The sequence below is a fragment of the Sparus aurata genome, chromosome 21, assembly GCF_900880675.1.
Source record: "Sparus aurata chromosome 21, fSpaAur1.1, whole genome shotgun sequence".
Lineage (NCBI taxonomy): Eukaryota > Metazoa > Chordata > Actinopteri > Spariformes > Sparidae > Sparus > Sparus aurata.
The window spans coordinates 9,712,019-9,734,496 of NC_044207.1; the positions used below are offsets into that span (position 1 = coordinate 9,712,019).

Sequence of the window (22,478 nt, forward strand, 5' to 3'; positions counted from 1 at the left end):
GTGCACCATCCTCATACAAAACCCCAGTAGACAGCTTCTAGTTGTTGAAATGATATGAATGACAGAGCAGAGGAGAATCACTGAATGAAGGACAAGGACTTGATGCTGTTTGTCAGAGTTCAAGCGTGGCCCTTAGTGGAAGTCTGTAAGCACAACGAGGAGGAAGAAGCTACCCTGCATGTTTTTAAAAAGAACCGGACTCATATGTTAGTTATGTATTCATCTGTGTATATATATCATAAAACCTCTTCAGATACTTGTTTTTAGTCATCCTCATATGACCATGTCTGATAAAAAACTGTATGCATTCATTTATTGTACTGTTGAATAAAAACATTTCTCCCTATTTGAATCGATTTTTGGGCTCTTTTATTACATTGTATGCTTTACACTTGAACAAAATTGCTATAATTTACCAGGCACTTTTAGACTGTTTGCTTAATGATGAAGACAGGCTTGACACTGGGACAAGGCTTGAATCAGAAAGAAAAACAAAGAATGGATTTTTTTTCTCTCTTTCAATCATTCCATAGAAAACTACACACAAGACATTTTAGCTGGAGAACCAGACTGGTATGAAATAACTGTGACAAGAGAGAAAATTATACATTTTTCCAATATATGACCCAGATATTAAAACAACATTATGTAGAAATCAGCTATTTGTGTGATTTGGCGCCCCCTACAGTCTTCTGAGTGCAACACCACTGTTGTAAATTCAAATCCCAGCTTTAATAATTTGTCAGATGTAATGTATGTAACTACAAACTAAACTCGATGCGATGTGTTGAAAACTTATGTGTTGAGCTTAAAAGGTGTATGTAACGCTGTGATCCTGCCCTCTCACTAAAGTTACGTACCGCAGAAACACGTGATGGAGGGCGGAGTGGCTGAGACAGAGACACCATTCACCCTGTTACAAGACACTGAACCATCAACATGATTTTGAAGTTGTTTAAGATAAAAGCAAAAGTTACATAATGCCGCTGTGAGTTGTCTCCAACATATGTGATTTTAGGCAATACCATGTGGGAGGAGACACTAGAAACTACTGAAGCAAGCCGCGCTGTAACCTACCGTGAAGGCCATAGTTTATCTTATAATGTACCGTAAAATCCAGCAAATTCCATGCAGTGATCCCAATGGATCTACAAACCTTAGGCGATTCCAACCAGCTAGCCAGCTAATCAGTCCATCCAATGTATTGCATTGCGATTTCACAGTACATATTGATCACCCCCATCATCTTATGAATGAAAATGGTTTTCCTGCACAAGTTGTAGTGATTGAATTGGATTGCATTGTACTTCTGTCAGAACAATCCAGTATGTATGAAAAATTAGACATTGTTACATTTAATTTTTGTACAGATTCCTGTTTACACTTGCAATGTAAACAGGAAAAAGTCTTATGATCCATTTCCTGTTTACACTGACTTTTAAACATGATCAATTTCCTGTTTACACTGACTTTTAAAGTATGATCTGTTTCCTGTACACACTGGCACGGGGAAGTTAAACAGACTGACATGTAACTCGCTGATGGACTGTTTTGGTGAGCATTCATCATAAGAACCTGCTGTGGGAAAAACAAACGCTGGTGTCTAACGGAAATTTACGAGGCACTTTCATGCTTCTAATGTGTTAATTTTTGCTTTTTGGTGTCAACAAGTGACTGTTTATAAGCATTATTAATATTATTAAACTGCGAAGGGACCAAATGTTATTAATAATGACTAACAGGCAGAGACATAAAGGAGGTCTCTTGTGCTTTTATGATTGTGGGTTTATTAGCCGACTGTGTGATCACTGCTGTCACACGCTTTTTTTAATAATGAGCGGACAAGTACTTGGAGTAGGACACAAGCACAGCAGTTTTAACAGCTACTGACCTACTCATCAGGGAAAATAATGCACCAGTGTGCTTAGCTGGTATGAACCGGGCGGAAACTCTGAAGTGATGTAAAGTGAGGACTACAATGATGTCAACCCAAAGCACTGGTGTTATGTTAGACTTTAAAGAAGTCAGAGAAGTTTATAATAACCATCCAAACTGGATTATCTGGATTATCTGGGCAGGCCCCTTCAAAGATTTTTGTGGTCTTCTGAAATTTGGGCGATCATCCACCCTGGTGCGCCATTTTTGAAAAAATGGTGCCTATGGTAGAGAGGACATGCTAGCGTCTTCTCTCGTGTGGTGAAGTGACCCCTTTTTTTTCCGCCCCTGCCCCTTAAACACCATGAGTCCGCCACCGCTTCACATGTTTATCAATGGTATTTTTGGCATGTTGCAGCACAACCACCGCATACGTCATGAGGGAGACTGCGTGCTGGACCTCTGGAGGAGTCTGTACAGTTTGCCCTGAGTGTGTCTCCCTGTCATTCTGCTGCCCCCAGCCTCGCTGCACGTCTCAGACGACATGCGGGCCAAGTACTGCGTCAGCTTCACCAGGCCCACCAACAGAGCTCCTCCACCCAGCATGAGACAGGGCCACACCACTGCCAACAGGGCGTCCTTATGGGTGTACTTCCTGCCCCATAAGGCCCTCTCCGGGTGCCGCTTGCGGTCAGCGAAGCACAATTTGGGGCTCTCCAGTTTTGCTTCCAGGAATTTTTTCACTTCCTCAACTTCCCTCTGAAGTTCTGCTCTGGCCATCCGACATTTTGGTATGTAGAAACACTGGGAGAGAAAAAGATATGATTCAAGTGTAATTTTTATCAAGTGACCTGCTTGTTACAGTCGGCGGGGCTGATTGCAATCAGCAAGACGAGCTGCAATGTTCTTTTTTGATTCAGTTTTTTTGTCTGTTTAAAAAAAACAGAAAAAAACCTTTCCAGCCTCCATGTTCTTAAAAAAAGAGTTTCCTACAATTGCTCTGAATGGAGCAGAAGTGCAGCATAAGAGCATCCCCTCATAATGTCTGCTGGCTTATTCACAAGGGTACAGTAATCACAGGACTGCCAGTTTTCCATCCTGTCAGTTTGTTCGGTGCAGGTTTTTCTCCACTTTCCCAGGCGCTTCCTCAAGTCCCTGTTAAGACAGTTCATATAACACCAGGATTCTGAGTCCACGGAAGCAAAACTAAGATCTGACTGTCCCTTCATGTCAGTAGCAGTACATAAACATAAAGCTTTAAGTCCACTTCTCCCGGGCCAGATGCTGCAGGTGTTCCTCCCTTATAGTCGACAAGCCCCACCTGGCGTGAAGCACATCTGAACCTCATAAAGCTTCAAGGTAAGACCCAAAAACCGGCAATTTACTGCCTTAAATCCCTACCTCAAGAGCGAGGAGCACCAAGTCCTCGTCAAAGTGGAGGAGAGCCGTCTGATTGGAGGCTGTGAGATTAACCTTTACCCTGAGGCAAGGCACGGCGCTCACACCTCTGCAGTCCACCCACTCCTCCAGGATTTCGGTCCCCAAGAGAACACAGCTGGCCTCCTCCCACTTGCTGGAAAACAGGAGGGGAAAGTCTGATTTAACCAACTCTCGCAAGTCTTACACACTTAAACCCCCTCACAGCAGAGCGACAGCAACCGTTTCTTGTTAGATGAGGGAGTGATTTTCAAGTTTTGGGACTCATTACTGCAAAATGCTATTATAAAACAATAGCATGCTGACACGCTGAATAAAGATGGGAAAGGTGGTGAACATCATGTTATTTTCAGCATGTGAGCATGCATAACCCCTCTGCCTGCTGGTAGTGCGGCCGCCAAGTGTGTTTTTTTCTTTCCTCGGTAGCAGTGGGCTTCCGTAAAACATCTAGTTTGCAAAGAGCTCTGGGTTATTTCATCACTTGATCACTACTTAACCTCCTAAATGTCTAACTTGTACATCATAAATTGACTTTGACCCCAAGGGATTATTGGATTAGCCAGAAAAAGTTTAATCAAAAAAAAAAAAAGCCAGATAGTTGCAAGTTCAAGTTGTGACAAATGTGCTGATTTGGAAACTCTCTCTGCTGTCATTTGAACATCTTTGGTCCGCTGCTTGAAATCTCTTGACGAAGCAATTTATCATTTCATATTTTTTTTTTTTTAAATCTAGTCACCAGTTAATAAATTCATAATTAAACTATTTGTAAGATGCAGCCCTAAAAATGTGTAAGCTCTATGAACTTTGAATCATGGTAGTCATGTGCAGGATGTGTCATTTGCACACCAGACTTTTGGACTACTGCTTATCCTGCACTGAATTTTATTTCATGTACTCGTGTTTGTCTATCTGTGTTGTAATGCTGTCTTCTTAATACCTGGCTGCAACTTAATTTCCCCCCCATGGGACAATACATTTAACTTGACTTGAGAATGTCTTCCATGTTGTTAAAAATCACATATAAGTCCCGTCTATCACTTCTAGTGTTAACAGGCGAGCTGCAGCGTACCTGGCAACATAAGGTTTGAGCACAGTGATGCCAACCACAAAGAACATGAGCACAGAGAAGGCCATCATGGCGAAGCCCAGCAGGATGGCTCTGTCCTCCCCCACACTCGACACTGGCATCTGGGTCCGAGCTCGCTGCCCTCCGCGCCCATCCACCCCTCTGCTCCACTCCTGCTCCTGAGCTGTCGATGTGTGGAACAGATCTCTGTGTCCCTCACACACAGGCACGCACACACACACACACACACACACACACACACACACACAGGCATATAAAGGCAGACATGGACACCAGGGATTTAGTGATTTAATCCAACAGTGGTACAAATTAGATTTTTGATTTGATGCATCGACACATTTCATATTCGACTCATGAAATGATTTCGCTCATCTGATTAATTTTTTTCTGTTCTTTCAAACTGACTAATCTTCAGAGCTGAAATGCAAAATGTATCTTCACAAAATTCAATAGATTTTTTGAAAAAAACACTTTTGGCCTTAAGTGGAAGCAGCTTCTGTGTCTAATAATTTAAACGTCTGTCTCCAGGAATGTATTTGCTATTATTTATTGAACAGACGGTCTTGCGAGAAAAATTAAGCGCTCGCAAGGACTGTGAGGCTGTTTAAAGGCGCGGCCAACATCAGCACGCTGACGTGCGAGTTCGAGATGGACTGTGCCCGGCCTGGAGAGCAGGTGGCAGCAGCAGGGGGCAGAGACACGAGGCCGTGGTCAAGTCAAACAGGAAGTCACAGAACCACTCACTTCCTGTTTATTAAAATGTTATCAGACCCATAAATCAGTCTCAAAATGTTTTCCTATTTACAGACCTGTTTATGGTCCAACCTCCACTTCACATGAATTCTCTGCGGCCGCCCTTGATCTCGTGAGATTACAGTTGCCCTTGTGTGCTTGACATCAGAGCAAGTCGGTGTCAAGTTGAACACAAATCTAACCGGTGTCCACTGTGTGCACAGTGATTGCCTCGGCGCAGGCTCATCTCGGAGCAAGCTTACCGCCGACATGCCGATTACAGTGTACCAAAAACAAAAAGTACAGATCAAACTGAGGGGAATGCTTTTAGCAGCATAAGCAGGTTAGAAGTTATAACCTAATCCAGACGTGGAACATGAATGTGTACCAAATATAACCTGCTTATGGCGCCGGCGGAAAAGTCGGTAGCTGTCATTCTCCAGGGACCATAAATGCTTCCAGTTAAAATATTTCAGTTTATCTCATAGTTGGTAGATAAATCATGATAAAGTGGACAAAACGTGGTGAGGGGCCCTCTCTTCACTTACACGAGGGACAATATATCATGACATTTGTGCACTGGTGCCCCTTGAACATCCTGATCTGCTGCAGGGACTGACTGACTGACGAGCCAACATTGCCATTCCGTAAAAGAAATGATCAAAATGAAGGCAGAGGAGCTCGCCATATCCTCACTTTTAGTCCATCTTTAGGTTGAGCTTGAAAAAGGTTATGCCTACAGTTCCCATAATGCAATATGTTTTCTATATACCCATGAAGCCTGTAAAACCGTATGCCTTTCAAACTCCACCACCTCAGTCCATAAATACGTCTCTGGTGAATATTTCAGGTTTCAATGCGAGGACCCTGATGACCTCATCGGATGTTGTTTTGTCAGATTGCTCCTCCAGAGGCACGGAAGACATTATGCAACTGTTTTCACAGGCTAAGTAGTGCTCCGGGCAGCAAGTGAACTGAACTTGATATGCAAAATACGCGGACTGTGCCTTTAATGCAATATCAGTTGATAACAGTCCATTAAAAGCTGTCAGATTTATGCATCCATCTGTTTTATCCAGCCCGTGCAGTATATATAATCATGTACCCAAGAGTTTGAAATCTGAATGTGAAGTTTCTTAAACTCCACCTGTGTTTTTCCTGCTTAATGACCTCCCAACAGTGTTTTCCGAAGCTTTGCTGCTCAGCCCAGTCGATCGTCCTCCTTACCGTGTCTGCCGCCTGCGAGCACCCTGCAGGTTGATGTTAATGGGGATGCTGAACGACCTCCGGGGAGAAGCTGCGTTCAAGAACATGCCCACTCCTATCTCGGCCGCCTCCCAGCCCCAAGTATGTATATCCACCTAACAAGCTCCTCTTTATCTGAAAGTCAAATGTCCTCCTGCCAACAGCTGATCACCTCGCATCTCCAGCAGGCTCCAGTGCAGCGCGGCGACTGACTGAGTGCTGTTTGTTCACCGGGGAACTCCCTGGTGTTTACCAAGGCTCAAAGGTGAGTGCAACAGCACCTTCCACCCCTGTGTGCGTTTCTATAGAAACCGCCACAGGTAAGGCAGGTAGGATGCTAATGGCCTCACAGTGGGCCCGTGAGGCTCAGCTTCATGCGGCAATTTGTTGCTGGAGAAGCTGGATCAACCTCCTCTTGGTTATTCACTCTTCACACGGAATGAAAAGAGTACGATAGCCCTGCACAGGTGACTTCATGTTCTCCATTAAGTAACCGTGAGAAATGAGCCGATGTATAGGGGGGGGCGGTCGCAATTGGATGCCCCTATGGTAGTCCTCCCTTCCATTGGAGAAAACACGATAAAGTGCCCTCTAGGGTGTGGTCAAGCACCCTCTCATCACAATAAACGTATCACGACTTTCTGCGTGCTGATGCTCCCGCCGCATACTCCTGGAGCCTTTCAGATTTTTTTCCACCCCTGAACACTCAAACATCCTGAGTCTGCCACTGACACCAACCCACACACACACACACACACAAACAGAGGAGATACTGACCCAAACACATGTGTCCTGCGACATTTCATTATCCCGTAAGCCCGCCGTGCTCCCAACCTCTCAGAGTGCCCCGACACTGTGTGATGTGAGCGCGGGATGCTGAGCGGGCTTATATGTGTTATTCAAACAATCGAAAGTCTTTGTATTATTCATGCGTTGCTGGAAAAACATATGGCGGTATTAACTCAGTGACAGTTCTGTTTAATATAACAAGCCCGAGGCCAGGAACACCAGAGCAGCTTGAAAATGGAGCCAACCATTCAATAAAACAGACTGACGTGTCAGACCTAATGTATTCACTACTGAATACAACAGTGTTGACTTTTGGATTGCCCTCCACCTTTTATCACACGTTCTGGTGGAAGGCCTCATGTTCAGGGAAATGTAATCCTGGTTTATCTGATGTATCTTATTACCTGTTTGTTTTTATTGCTGTGCATCTGTAAACTATGTGAAAAGTTCATATCTGGGGCGCCGTTTAGCTCAGTGGGTAGAGCGGGAGTCCCATGTACAGAGGCTTTGTCCTCGCCGCAGTGGGTCCTGGCCTGGGGCCCTTTGCTGCGTGTCACTCCCCCTCTCTCTCATCCTGTTTCCTGACATATCTTGAGCTGTTCTATGAATAAAGGCATATAAAGGCCAAAAAGAATATTTAAAAAAAAAAAAAAAAAGTTCATATCCATAACCTGCCAGGAGGCCGACGGGCCTTGGCGCATGTCTTGCCGTGGTTTGTGGGGGAGAATCAAGTGCTTTTGATGAGAGCGAAGAAAACAAGTTTAAAAATGTATAAAGCGCGGTGTACTTTACCTCACCTGGTAACCTGAAACGTTGCCTCGGACCGTGAGGCTCACAGCGGGGCGCTGCACTACAGAAGCGACTCAAACAGAATTTCATCTCCGACACAGAGAACGCCTGATGGAAACGGGCTGCTGGAATCATCTCAAACTGGACTGTATTGTTTTTATTGATGATTTCATGTATTTCTGGTCTCCTCCCCCCTCTTCTGTAGGGGGGGGCGTCGTATGATCTCTGTTTTTCTGTCTCTGTGAAGTTCTGACCTCGTACAATGTTGAGACAAATTCCTCTAACTACGCAGGCTGGCAGTTGTAATTGGACTCACGGTGTCTCCTGTTATCTGATTATGCTGCTGAACAACATCTCTGAACAACACATGCAGACAGAGGTCGGTGTATAAAAGGCAGCGAGCCACTGAGCACAATGGATAATCACCAGAAGAGGAATTTAACTTTTCTTACCATTGGACTGATATTTATGCTGAGCGGCATTGAGTACGGTAAGTACATAATGACAGCTTTATGGACTTGAAGATGTGAGATAATGGTCTCATTAGAGCAGGATCTGTTTGGCATTTTGGTTCTAAGCACCGACCACAGAGGATGCGGCTTCTGATTTGAGTCAGATATATTCTGCTGTGGGTAAACAAGGCTTGTCATTGACACATCTCCCTCCTCTTCTCCCACACTCGTCCCCCTCCATTGCTCTCTGGTGGTCTCAGCCGTCATCCTGCCCACAATATGGAGGTACCTCCAGATTTTGGAGGCCCCGCCGTACTTCCTGGGCCTGGGACTGTCTGCCTTCAGTCTGAGCGCGCTCCTTTCAGGCCCGCTCTTTGGGTTCTGGTCGGACCGGAGCAAAACTACAAAGTCCATCGTCCTTTTCTCCAACCTTTTCGAGATTGCCGGTGAGTGATCGAACCACAAGACGTATCACATGACGCAGAGAGTCAGAGAGTATAAAAGCCCCGGGTGTGTTAAACTCTAGCTCACACTTTGGCTGAAATACTTGTACATTATTCAGTACATGCTACATAGAACATTCTCTGTAGAGGGCTGTAGTAGCTGTAGCGTCTCAGATGGCAAAGTAAAAAGAGGTTTAAGTCTTAGGTCATTCCTTTCATTCTACAGCTCTTTAAACTTGCCTTCTTCCCCTGTCTGTGCAATGCATGATGGTAGTTAGTGACTCAAAAGTGTACACTACTTTTCAAAGGTATTGTAGGTATAATTTGAGTTCAGATGTCCAGGTAATCATGACTAGACGTCACGTAATGCAACCTTGAGTGGACTGAAGTCAAAAACAAGAGCAAGAGCTATAATAGCTATTACCACTAGCTAAAAGTTAATGCTATCATGCTAACATGCTCACATTGATGTTACTAACATGCTAATATGTGGAAGGCATAATGTTTACATTCCTCGCCAAATTAGTTCACTGTGTTAGCACGCTAACATTAGCCTACAGCTGCAGCTCATCTGTGTTCATTTAATGTTTTCTATTTGGTTTCTTTTACTCAAAGACATGAGTGGGGGTATTTCGATTGAAAATAAATAAATAAATATCAATAATTACAGTTTTCCTCTGACACCATGCTCAGGGTGGGAAACTCCATATTGTAAGCTGTGTAAACAGGCAAGTTGTCAATTCGTTATCATTTCGCTGCTTTAGATTTATCAACAACTGAAAAACCAATAGATAGTGAAAATCTGGAAGGATTATGTTTGCATTCAACCACTTTCTAGCTAACATTACTGTTTGCTAGTGTTACAAGATATGATAGGCAAAGCCTAAAATGGAATAGAAACACAATGGATGTAATCAAACTGTAACATTAGCAAGGAAGTAGTTGAATGCTAACGTTAGCTGTTTACAAATATCAGGTTTTACATCCAAATATGGCCCAGTTTCCCTCCAGGTTTTCAATGCCCAATAACTTTTCAGTTGCTACTCAGCCTATAAGTCAACAATTTGTTAAAGATTCCCTTTATATGACCACAGCAGCATAACATTATATTTATGCTTTATTAGCATTCAAGCTTCACACCCTGAGCATGACGTCAGAGGAAAATGGCTGCCGCGTGAAAAGGCTCAAGTGCTGAAGTGATTTACACGTGACCTTCAGGTCAACGGTTTGTTTCATATTGAAGATGTGATTTCCTTTCTTCATTTTTCTTTTATTGGTTCTTAGGTAACTTCATGTATTTTATTGGATATTCAAAGTGGCTGTTGCTCTGCAGTCGGCTTGTAGCAGGTGGCACACACACACACACACACAAAATAACACCAATAGCATGTGCTGTATCTGCACGTGTGTGCGCGCTGTGAAGGTGTAACAGAAGGATGCTGTTTCCCTCTCAGGTGTCGGTGCAGGAGCGGGCTCCTCCATCTTTGGTTTCCTGACTCGGAGCACACGCCCGGAGGAGCGCGCCGGTATCTTCGCAGCAATCATGGCCGGTCGACAAGCTGGCCTCCTTGTCGGTCAGTTTCTCCCTCTTTATCTTCCCACAGAGAGGGGTGTCATTTCACCTCTCACCACCTCCTTTGTCTCCTGCCAAATATCAGAAAGTAGGAATGGTGTCGTCTTTGATGCTGAGTTTCAACTCGGAGAGTGAGGCATTCAATAAAACCACTGAGGTGAAGGCTATACTGTCTCCACACATCCTCTGTGTTTTTATTCCTCCTCCTCTTTCTTCCTCCTGTCTCTCCAGGGCCGGCGTTCAACCTGTTCCTGCGGCTGTGTGATTTCAAGCTGGGGCCCTTTGTTGTCAACAAATATACATCTCCTGGGGTAACTGCATCCAGATAATCAGTAATCTAAGGTTCTCCGAAAGCCTCATGAATACAGAAACAGTCCTCGGAAGTAGTCACTCTACATTCATGCATTTCTTTCCCCCTTTGTTCTCGTCTGAGTAAGAAGAATAGAAAACGCCTGCAGTGACACTCAGGCCCTTAACTACCCGTATCGATCTATTTCCATCTCTAGAGTCTCTCTGAATAAAACACCTGTCGGACGGATGTAGCTTAAATGAGATAAAACAAAGCTCCATACGGCTACTTTCATTTTTCCACATAATTTGACACTGCAGGTCTCTCTTTTATTCCACCGTGCCAGGTTACTTCATCAAATACTTTATCTCTCCTGATAGTTCCTATGTTGTAACGATTCTTTTGCTTTTTGCTTTGCTGATTTTTATTTATTTTTTATTTTTTGGTCTTTTCCCACCTCACACTCTCAGATCTTCATGTGTCTGCTGTGGGTGCTGCTCCAGTTTGTCGTCCTGGCCATGTACTGGGACGTACCGCCCATCAGCTCGGAGGGGGGGGCAGTGATGATGGAGATGAAACAAGAGGAGGAGGGCTGCGACGAGGAGGAGGTGCCGCTGATTGGGTCCGACGTGGAGCTGCAGCACACCTACAGGGCCGTCAACACCGACCAACTGGAGAGCTCCACCTGCTCGTCTGAGGCGCAGCCCGTCCACGGTGCCTCGGCGGACTCGAACCCCTTCAAAAACTTCAGTGTCAGCGGAGGTGAGGCGAGCAGGTTTTGACTGCCCGTCCGGCGCAATGATTGTCAGCTGTGCTCTGTTGGCGGGGCACAGGTTTCAAGAGGTGTCACTACCAATGCACTGTTTGGTATCTGCTCTATTGATTGCCTCTCTCTCTCTCTCTATCACACACACACACACACACACAGAGACAGCCGTACTGCACGCACTATCCACTCTCCAGGTCCCTCTGAGGAATTTCTGTGTGGCATGTCAGATCAGAATCCCTGTCTATTGATTGGACTGGTGTGTATGTGTCTGCTTTACGTCAGAGCTTATGTGTGTGTGTATGTATATATATGATGTCAGGTGTCTTATTGGATTAGTGTCATAGTAAGTTTACATGGGATGCAAGCAGTCATTGTGCCGCTATTGATTACCTTTTTTTTCTGTGCTTTGTTAACCTGTGTGTGTGTGTGTGTGTGTGTGTGTGTGTGTGTGTGTGTGTGTGTGTGTGTGTGTGAGTGTGTGTCAAACCTCAGTATTGATTCTCTCACTCTTTGAAGATGTAGAGGGAAGGATAGCAGACTTCCTTATTTATTGACTGGCTTGCTGTGGTTGACTTGTGGATGAAATGGAGACAGAATTGGTAATGTGGCCAGCATTCTTCCTATTGATCCTTTTTTTTTTTTGCTGTTGTTTTGAAGAAAATCTGCAGCACCAGAAACTCGGGAGCAAAACTGGGAGGATGTCTGCAGCCCGAGCACATTTCTGTAGGAGTGTCTGCTAGCCGTTACAGTGTGTCTGGTATTCGCTCCTCTGAATTATTGATCCCTCCCTCAACTTTTTCTTCTGTATGAGCGAGGAATCGTTGAAACTCGGGCAGATCTTTCACTTTCTTTCATCAAGGCTTTTGATTTGCGGCCCGGGGTCATGCGCCACTCACAGCACAAGTAGAAAAGTCGGAACAAGGAAAATATCAAGCAGTAATAAGCACTATATGAAAAGCTACTAATGGTTTGAAGCAGGGTTACCCAAACGTACTGCTTTGAAGGGCCAACACCTATTGTATAGCATTTTTGAGATGCAAAATTGTTCTAGGATCCCAAAGAGAGGTGTGAATATTTTTCATCATTCAAATTCATTTTATTGAGAAAGTCCTTCCAGCAGTCATACTACAGCAGTCTGCAAATAAAAGCTGCATCCGTTCAATACATAAACATTACAAAAACAACACATTTTCCATCTGCAGTGCCTTACATGTTTATTGTTATCTGCAATGACATTGTTTTCACATGGCAGCTTTAGGATGAGGCATGTGTTGACCCTGCTGCACACACCTCTCTCAGAGTTGGACGGCAATGTTGACATCGCCTCCTCAGATCTCGGCTGATTAGCTCGGCTCGCTGTGACAGTTGTTATTTATGGCTGCAGACGTTTGCTTCAGGTGAAAATGGCTAACATGATAACTAATTGTTGTGAGGTAGAAGTCACGCTCAGCGTGGGTCTCGTCCAGTTCTTGCCTCCCAGCAAGTTTATGAAATCCAACATCTGCCCCGAGATTTCCATTTAAAAAAAATATTTTTTTAATCACTCACAGATGATCTCTGCCTCCCTCTGACATTCCTCCTACATAAGTAACATTAACATAATGTCTACCCACATTAAGCATGGGAGCAATGTCATGACATAACTTTATTATCCAGCTGAGGCCGGACAATCAACAATCAACATGAGCTGCAGACTCTCAGTTATGTTCTGTCTCTGCACTGATGCAGTTTTATTCAACATCTTCATAGCGATGCATCTTATAATGGAGACATTTCCACACCTCTAATCCCAACTGACTTCAAAGTGTCTTCTATTCTGCATGCTGGTCTCGGATTGCGAAAATTAAAGATGAATTAGTACATACATACATACATACCTACATAGTGATATAGTAATAGTAATAGTAATATTTAAGCAGCATTTATTTCATAATTAGTTGCAATATTTAAGAATTTGCCACCTGTCAAATTCATAATTAGAACAAACAGGGCAGAATTTCATCATAGTTAGTGTTAAATGCTGCTTACAATAGCTACTATTAGCTAGTTAGCTCAGGTAGCAATGGAGCTAGTGATCCAGACTGTGAGCTTGGGGCACCAGGGGAGTGCAGGTGATAGCAGGAAGGCTTTGGACTGGGACAGGCCAGGGCTTGCTGGTTAGCATGCTTACGAGTTGAAGCCTCTGTTGATATTTTTAGTTAATTTTTGAATGTTTCTAACCAAAATTCCTACATATGGTACCTTTATATATATTTATTTTTATCTAGAAACATCTGGTTGGCCAATTTTGAACCTTATGGCAGGCCAGCTTTGGCCCTCCGACCCCACTTTGGGCATCCCTGGAGGGAAGGAATAATTACACAGCCTACCATGAGGAATGCTGCGAGCTAGATGAGAAGATTGATGCCAATCTCATGTCTTGGATACTAAATAAGAAGCTATACCCAGTAGCTGCTTATCGTAGCATAAAGAACTGGAAGCAAGGGGAAACATCTAGCCTGCCTCAGAAATACAGCCTCTAACACCTCGGAGGCTCATTGATTGAAATGTTATTTATATATAACAAATCCTCCTGTTTCCAGTCTGTGCGATTCTAAGCTATCCCAAGATGTCTTAAAATGAATGATTGGTAACATGGTATGAAGTAGTTATAGTTTTGAACATATCTATAAACTGTTTGTAAGGTCCAGTGTGGAGGATTTAGTGGGGCTTTAGGAGCCGGAATAGAATCTGATATTTATATCTATATTTTCATAAAACTCAAGAAAACCTCACCGCTAGGTACCACTAAACTGTACACACTGAACCTTTAAAGGGATATTCCGGTGTAAGTTTAATCAATGGTCTAACACACCGTGAAACTGTGTTAGACTCCCTCTCGAGAGATAAAACTACATTAGCTAGCGGTCTGCAAACTTGATCTCTCGAGAGGGAGTCTAACAAAGTTTCACGGTGTGTTAGACCATGGATTAAAGTTACACCGGAATATCCCTTTAAGTTATAGGTGAAAAAATGTTAATGTTACAGCTGATCAATGCTTTCTAATTTGCTAATATTTGTATAAGGTTATTTGATTATCTTATTAATCTTAAAGGGTCATTCTGCCAATTTTTTGTACATGAAAATCAGTTTACTTTTCAAAAGGAGTACAACTACCAGGAGGAGCTTTGCCATGTCTGACAAAATAATTCGGATGGTGTCATCATCGTCCTCTTGGCTTGAAGAATGCCTTCAACCTGCATTCTTTCTAATGGCCAGCAGGGGGCGACTCAGCTGGTTTCACAGAGAAGTGTGTTGTAAATATGCTCATGAGAAACTGACCCTACTTCTAGCTTGATTTATAACCTCAGAAAGGAGGTTTCCTAAAGAGCTAATGGTCTTAACCGCAACAGTCAGTGGTTTCAAGTTTTAATCTTTATAACATGACCTTCATTTAGTAAATTGTGGTCCCATTTACAGTAGACAATAAAGCAGGGTATGCTTCAGGGCATGACTACCTTGTGGTTGACAAGTCGCTGCCAAGTTCTCCAATCAGTATCCTCCCCGGCCCCACCCTCTCTTCCAGCTCTGCTCGTGACCATAATGGCAAACTCAAGGCTTCAACAGGGAAGTCCACAACGCATTGGGAGATGTCACAGCCGGTTTAAACTTGGCTTTCACTTCCAAATTTATAACAGAAAGTCTGTATCACGGACTCAGGACGTAAGAGGGTCTAATGACAGGTGTTATCATGTTGCATCATGGAAGTTGTGGGATCCGGTGTTTTTGCAGCTTGAATCAGGATATCTCTGCATCGGCTGTATTGATTTATTTTTTTTTTATTTCTCTTTTCCTATCCCCTAACTTTTTGGAAGTGCACTAATAAATCACATGAGAGCCCCTTTTAACCCATATCTATACTAACATGGAACACACACGCACACACATTAAAATACATGCATACTATAAATACATACACTACAGATATGAGGCATACTGTATTTGCAATAGTCTAAAAATGAAATCATATGAATAATCGTGAAAAAAAAAACACTGCACAGAGAGAATTGAACCGCACTAGATCACACACTGTACTATAAAGCCATTCCTCCAGCCATCTGGCGTGAACTTCCAAATTTAGCAGCAGGCCCAGCTCATTTTTCCTCCCCTCCAAGTCCATGAGGGAGTTTTTGTTCCAGGAAAAGCTGGTATCAGAATTTATTAAAACACTTTTTCTTCCCTGGCGTTATCATGCTTTAGACATACAGGAAGAAGAAAAGAAAAGAAAAAGATCAGAGCTTTCACTTATCTCCAGAATGAGATACAGACAGTTTGTTGGGCTGCAGGATCAACATGACCAGTCGGCGAGGATCCGTCACGCCGGCGCTCAGATTAGTTTCAGATTAGTCCGGGTTTTCTTCTCGCTTTAAACTTCTTTATCTTGAGCTAACTCACCGGTTGCAACTTTCAATTTAATGGTACCACTTGAGCTTGTTTTATGATTTTACTCTTTGGTTTCTCAGTATCTCTCTCTCTCTCTCTCCGCCTTTCACTCTGCAGAGTTCCTGAGAGAGGAGGTGGTTGTTCTCCTCACGGCTCAGTTCATCACTCTCTTCAATCAGACAGCCCTGGAGGTGAGAGCAGCTACCGTTGAGATCCATCAGCCGGAGTTTCCAAGCATTTCACACATTGTCACACTATTTTCCCCCGAGTTTCATTCAAGCCACATCAATCCCAGCCTTACCTGGAAAGACCTGCGCTGTAAACGCTGAGAAAATAATCAAGTGGCGCTTAATGCCCAGAGTTAAACTGATGTAACAAGTGCACATAATCAGTCTGCATGGCCCGGACACGGAAAATGAAGAGGCTCCCTCTCTTCTCATTAAACTCTGGTGGCTGAACCGTCACACGGCGCTGACCTGGATTATATAACTATTCTAATATTAAAACAGAGCAACTCTTTTGATCTGGATTGAATGAAGCCCTTGAAGGACTTAAAATAAAAAAAAAAGCTTGATTCCGCTCTGATAAGAATCTCCACCTCTGTTCCTGACTCATCTTTCTCAAACATCCCCCAGACCATGGTGACGCCTATGACGCAGCGCTACTTTAGCTTTGGCGAGCTGGCCAACAGCCTGATGTACAGCCTGTGCGGGGTGGAGGTCATCCTGGGCTTCTTCTTCGTCCGCTGGCTGAGCAGGAAGGTGGAGGACCGAGCCGTGCTGGCCGTGGGCCTGTTCATCTGCTGCACCGCCTGCGTCTGGTGCCTCGTCTTCCTCGGCAACCCCCGAGGTGCTAACCTGTCCGGGAAAACACACAAACACACATGCAAATGCTTAAAAAAAAAAGAAGGAAAAAAAAAAAAAAAAACGCCTCATGCTCTGTGCCAAATCCTTTCTGTGTGACTGGTGTTGGTGTGTAGAGCACAGGGCAGCCATATTGGGTTACACACCGGCTGCCTCGAGTGTGCTTTGTAAAGGATATCACTCTGGCAGGCCAGCAGGAGATCTTACAGGCAAACTGGATCCTGTATGTTCACATTGGCCTGCGTCTGTTGCAGCTTGTCACGTTTATCACTCTGATTACAAGTGACAGGTGCTGGAGCCGGGGAGTGCCTGAGTACATATAAAAGGATTACAGTAATCTAATTAGACAAAAATGCTATTTGTTAAGGCGTATCCTACATTTGTTTGCTATTTGTTACAGTTACAGTTAAAACGACCCAACAAAACGAGAAAAAAACCTTGAAGGCAGAAGAAAAATATGTTTTTTTTCCCCCCCCCTCGAACCACCAAGAAACATGTTTGATAGTTGAAATTGCATTTTGATTATAAGATTAGAGACTTCCAGCGTATGCGGGGACATCCAACAGTTTGAGTGGGCACAGATTCACACAAACATGTGCATGATGCAAAGCAGCAGAGAACAAAACTGTAGTAGCTGCCAGCTTGGCAGTGGTTTCGCTTTCCGATAGAGCTATCTCTGGTGGTGCCAGCCCATTTGTGAGAGGAACTTAAAAACCCAGAGAAGAAAGATATGGATAACTGAAGCGTGATCTGTCGCACACTTTGAATCCGTTTTCCTCCGCATTGGAAATTAACAGCAGCAAAATATCCTAATAAACTAGCCAAGTGATCTATAAATATATAAATTTTAGATATGTGAGAGCTGGTGTTAGATTACAGCCTGTGAAGGAAATTGTTTAATGACATGTTTCATATAATTTGTGGGCAAACAGCTGTAATTCAGTAAGCCATTCATCTCATTTATTTAATCTTTCCGTTGCTGCCAGGTGGTTATGGATGGGAGCTGTCGGCCTTCATCATCGGAGTGTTTCTGCAGCTGCTGGGGCTTCCCTTCGTGGCCGTGTCTCAGGTGTCTCTCTTCTCCAAAGTCACAGCAGAGAAAACACAAGGTTGGCGAGTGATGTTACCGCTTCACCTCAGCGTATGCAACTCATATAATGTATTTTCACGTCTGTTGATGAAAAGAAATAAAATGTCATTCTTTGTGATGCGCTACCCTAAAGGATTCAGCCAAGGTGTCCGACGCTCAGTTGGGGGCCTGGCCACCATCTTGGGTCCTTTGTGGGCTGGAGGACTGACCAATAATTTGTACATAATGCTGGGCATGATGCTCGCGCTCCTCGTAATGATCTCAGTAAGTAGAACGCAGCTCATAGGAGTAAAGATTTGGTGACATAATTACAGACAGATTTTGATATTGCCAAGAGTGTCATTAGAAGATACAAGTCTCATGTCTCTATGGGTAATATTACACTGGAGCCATTAGCCGGTTAGCTTAGCTTAGCATAGAGTCTGGAAACAGAGAAATGGCAAGCTGTCTTATGTTCTGAAAAATGTACGGCAACTGTTATAGTGTTTGAGAAGACTGACACCACTCTTCTATCTGTCCACTTAATATAAGGGGCTACAGCTAAGTCCAGTTAGCTCAGCAAAGACTGGAAACAGAGGGAAACAGCTAGCTTGTACCTCTGAATCTAGGTAATTAAATTTGTAATATGGAAGAATTTTTGTTCAAAACATTTCAGAAATTGACTCAAATGATCCACAAATGTGGCACTATCCAAACAAATGTAAGGAACGTATCCCAAGTCATGTCAAACATGGTCATATTTGCGGTTTGTAGAAACATTAACTGATGACATTATATTGTAACAAGGCTGAGATATAATGTGGTGATAAATTAGATGTGGTTGTAGATAGATTTTTTGACCTTCTGACAGGTTCAAGCTTTCTGTTGCTCTTCCAGTCTTTGTGCAAAGCTAGCATCTCCCAGCTGCAGCCTCATATTTACAGTCCGCCTACAGGCGCCTCTAAAGCTCACTAATTAACATGTTAAAACATCTTTGTTCCGTACAAATACCAAGGTGGAAAAATGTGTGTAGTACCTACCGCTACCCTATGCTAAGCTAACCGTACACGCATAAGATTGGTATCAATCTTCTTGTCTAGCTCTTGACAAGAAAGTGAATGAGTGTATTGTACAACATGTCTTACTACTGCTTTAATTTTATACCCTCGATGAGCAGGAATTAACATGGTTAATGCTTTAACTCAGTGCTTCCTGTTTTCTACCCTCCCATGTATGTAACCTCCCCGTTTGAAACTAGCTTAAGAAAACATTTTTATACTCTCCTACATAGACTGATAAGCAGTAGCTACATGCCAGTACAATCCCTCACTCAGCATGTCTTTGATAGCCTCCACTTATTACTCGCTGCTCTCTATTCTCTAAAGCCACATCACGCTGTACATTTTTGCAGGTTATGACAGCGCTGTCCTACGAGCGCCTGACTGAGCGCAGGGCAGTGCAGTGTGCTCAGAGCTCTGACAGCGGAGGATAAAGCTGCAGTCTGTCTGAAGAGCAGGCTAAAGACGGACACGGGGAGTGCCCTGCACTTCTGAGGGAATCAATACACGTTGACTGCAGAGGAAACTATGAGTGTGGAATAAAAATGTTCAAAAACACATACTGTAACTCAGAGCTTAACATACAGGTGATCACACTCCGCAGGTAAATCTTCTTTATGTTTTCAAGCTTTGAACAGTCTGTTTGCCCTACGTGCACATCACTATCAGACTATTAATTATATTTTACACAAGGGGGCACCATTGCTCTCATGTTGAATATGCAGAGGTGTAATTGAAGATGAAAGCCAGTATTTTTAAACTGATCTATTTATATTCCCAGGTGTCGATGAAAAGATGAGAGAGCAGGTTTTTTCATGTGACCCAAGTACCAAAATTTCATTTTTTTATGTCCTGAGTCTGTCTTCTATGAAAAAAAAAAAAAGAATAAAATCCTCCCTGAAATTGAAGCAGTTGACACAATGGGTGCAGAAGCGGAGTTGTCAACATCTTAGCATCTCCACGTCAGCATAGCTGATAGAAGAAGAGGGTCAAAGAGAGGGAAGCTTTTACAGATTTCTTGATATTTATTTGTAGAGTTGGAGTAAAACTGTGTTTTTAATGTTAAAATTAAATACAGCCTTGGATGTGACTAAAGCAGTGAGATGTTATCTGAGAATAGTCGTCTCTATCTTATGTGCAAATGAGAAGCTCCTGAATTAAAACCAAATTTAAGAAATACTTGTTAATTAGCTTTCTCTATCGTTTCACTATAGGGGGGATTTAAAGTTTAATTGCCTGTATTCATAATTCAAAATATAACAAGGTGTGACTTGTGTGTAGTCAGCTGTTCTTGCCTATATTCTCCTCTAGGATGTGCTGTATGCTACACATCCGAATGTGAGAGGACAATGCTGTAAGCAACATCAAGGCACTGTGGATTCCCTTTGTACCAGTGAACATTGGTTTGGCCAGTCTCTGTGTTTTTTGCATAATTGCAGATAAAGCTCGGTAACCTTTCCAGTTTTCTACACTCAGCATGTGATTTTTTGGCTTTCCATGAGGCTTTTCGCCTAAAATGGAAATTCTAATCTCTGGGACTCAAGGACATAATATATATAAGTACTTTCATGCCCTGATCAGCGTATTCAGGTCCTTGACATTTTAAGGGAGATAACACGGTGCATAGAATCAGGTCAAGCCTGAATTTACTCTCTTTGAAAACAAGCTCACTTTTGCAGCATTATTCCTGCTCCTAAAGAAGCATCTTTAAAACAACCTTAATATCCTCATCCATTTTTAAAGGCCCCCAAAACTTGTATTAAAATCATTATTCCTCCTCTATAAAAGGAAATATTGATAGCTAAAAAAGCATCAATCAAAGTCTGGGCTGTTTGAAAAAGCAACATTTTTGTAGTCTGACAGTAATTATTCTTTTTAAGCAAGACTATTTAACTTTTTTGTATAAGAAATAGCGCAGTCTGAAAAATCAACCTCAGAAACAACTCGATTGGCACTCAGTAGAGTCCATACCACTGTCAGGGCCCATCAGCCTCCTTGAAACAATCAAGCCTAACCCAATATCAAAGTCCATCACTTTGCGTCACTCTGAATTTTAACCCACCGTAATTCAAGCTCACCAGATCTAGGATGCGCATCAAATTGTACTCACTCGTAGATACCAGCCACTTAAATAGACCTTTTTTCCCCATCGAGATGCGCGCAGTTTCCCCCTGGGAAATGATGAGTCTGTTTATCCAGATCCGCAATTTAAATCAGCAGGGTCTATTCTGGGCTGAGACCCATCCTCCGTCCAAGTTTGGTGGAAATCTGTTCTGATACTTTTTGTGTTATTCTGCCAACATACCAGCAAACAAACAAACGGACACAGGTGAAAACAAAACCTCCTCCTCACCTTTTCTCTTTCCAAGACATTGCTGCTCAAGCCTTACCTGTTTTGAATTATGACCAGTACACCATTTGAACACAGTGGACAGGTTTTCTATTTTTGTTTCTGGTGTGTCACGTTCGACGTCACAAAAGCGCCGCAAGAACAGTCAACAGTAGAACGCAGCAAATCATATGCCGCCATATGACTGCATGGAGACGCGCACTGAACACATGGGAGGTTGACTCACACAATAGGAAACATCCCCACAGCAGCTAGATGCTATTGGAAACTGAACATTGTAATCTAGATAACAAAACAAAATGAAACAGAAAAAACAACCAAAGAACAATCGTGATCATTTAAACCAAAAAGAACGATATTAGTGCTGCAAACTATTTATAGCACAAGAACCAAAACTAAGACCAGCAGGGGTAAATGTCAAACAAATACCAAAAGTGACCTGCCACTGCTACAAACTAAATACAGAGGAAACACTGAGACAGCCTTGTTTTTAATAGTCAGTAACATTTTGAATTGGACATTGTTAGCTGCCACAGCTACTCCCAAGCTGATAATGGGAGCAGCTCAGGAGTGAGACTTCTCATTTCCTCCTCATCTCTGTCGAGAGGTGCATATGCACAGTGTGTTCATCGTGTCTGTATATCTTTTACCTCTCCTTCAAACTCAAAGCTAACTGAACAATGTTCCAGATGGCAAACTATTTACACCTCCTTAAAGGATAGGTTCGCCCAAAAATGAAAAGTCGGTCATTACCTACTCAATGTCATGCTGACGAAAGGTCGAGTGAAGTTTTATTAGTGCACATGACATTTCTGAAGCTTCACAACAAAACAGTGTCGCAGCCTTCTCCTACACAACTGAAACTTCAGCCGACTTTCCATCAGCATGAGAGAGAGCGGATAATGACAAATTTTCATTTTTTGGTGAACTTATCCTTTAAGGAGGTGTTAATAGTTTGCCATCCGGAACATTGTTCAGTTAGCTTTGAGTCTGAAGGAGAGGTAAAAGATATACAGGCAAGATGAACACGCTGTACAATCAGTATTCATTCCTCTTGGGAATTACACCCTTTCCCATTCAAGACAAAAGCCAGATATATTTTTGGCATGTAGATCAATATTTGAATGATTTTATGGAGAAAAAAAAAATTAACCAAGCAGTAAACACAATTTAACTTAGGTGACATATGAGATGAAAACATGTCCTAATGATGTTTTTCAATATTTCAAAGGTTGA

At 42.9% G+C, this 22,478-nt stretch overlaps 2 protein-coding genes across 3 annotated transcripts; one reads left to right on the forward strand and one right to left on the reverse strand.

Annotated features, from left to right (window-relative positions):
- Nucleotides 1–27: 27 nt before the first annotated feature.
- On the reverse strand, nt 28–6,695 carry kcnmb3 (potassium calcium-activated channel subfamily M regulatory beta subunit 3). Of its 2 annotated transcripts, XM_030403420.1 has the most exons (4): nt 6,359–6,695; nt 4,382–4,585; nt 3,277–3,448; nt 28–2,679 (listed from the first exon to the last, which is right to left on the reverse strand). In XM_030403420.1, the coding sequence occupies exons 1-4, from the start codon at nt 6,442–6,444 to the stop codon at nt 2,311–2,313; spliced, it is 831 nt and encodes a 276-aa protein (XP_030259280.1). In that variant the 5' UTR covers nt 6,445–6,695; the 3' UTR covers nt 28–2,310. The 2 variants fall into 2 exon arrangements, with proteins under 2 accessions (XP_030259280.1, XP_030259279.1); XM_030403419.1 differs by lacking the exon at nt 6,359–6,695 and having other exon boundaries at nt 4,382–6,350.
- Nucleotides 6,696–8,253: 1,558 nt separating this feature from the next.
- On the forward strand, nt 8,254–20,275 carry mfsd8l2 (major facilitator superfamily domain containing 8-like 2). The gene is made up of 11 exons (XM_030403481.1): nt 8,254–8,444; nt 8,667–8,852; nt 10,134–10,196; nt 10,304–10,423; nt 10,654–10,733; nt 11,182–11,473; nt 16,020–16,093; nt 16,538–16,751; nt 17,752–17,874; nt 17,989–18,119; nt 19,246–20,275. Exons 1-11 carry the CDS (start codon nt 8,369–8,371, stop codon nt 19,324–19,326), a joined length of 1,440 nt encoding a protein of 479 aa, XP_030259341.1. The 5' UTR covers nt 8,254–8,368; the 3' UTR covers nt 19,327–20,275.
- The last annotated feature ends 2,203 nt before the right edge of the window (nt 20,276–22,478 follow it).

Coding starts and splice junctions, on each gene's coding strand:
- kcnmb3 (XM_030403419.1), bottom strand. CDS start 4,743: ATGAAATGTGTCGATGCATCAAATCAAAAATCTAATTTGTACCACTGT. Junction 3,449..4,381: donor CTCAAACCTTATGTTGCCAG/GTACGCTGCAGC, acceptor CCTGTTTTCCAG/CAAGTGGGAGGAGGCCAGCT. Junction 2,680..3,276: donor TGGTGCTCCTCGCTCTTGAG/GTAGGGATTTAA, acceptor TTTCTCTCCCAG/TGTTTCTACATACCAAAATG.
- mfsd8l2 (XM_030403481.1), top strand. CDS start 8,369: ATGGATAATCACCAGAAGAGGAATTTAACTTTTCTTACCATTGGACTG. Junction 11,474..16,019: donor AAACTTCAGTGTCAGCGGAG/GTGAGGCGAGCA, acceptor TTCACTCTGCAG/AGTTCCTGAGAGAGGAGGTG. Junction 16,752..17,751: donor CTTCCTCGGCAACCCCCGAG/GTGCTAACCTGT, acceptor CGTTGCTGCCAG/GTGGTTATGGATGGGAGCTG.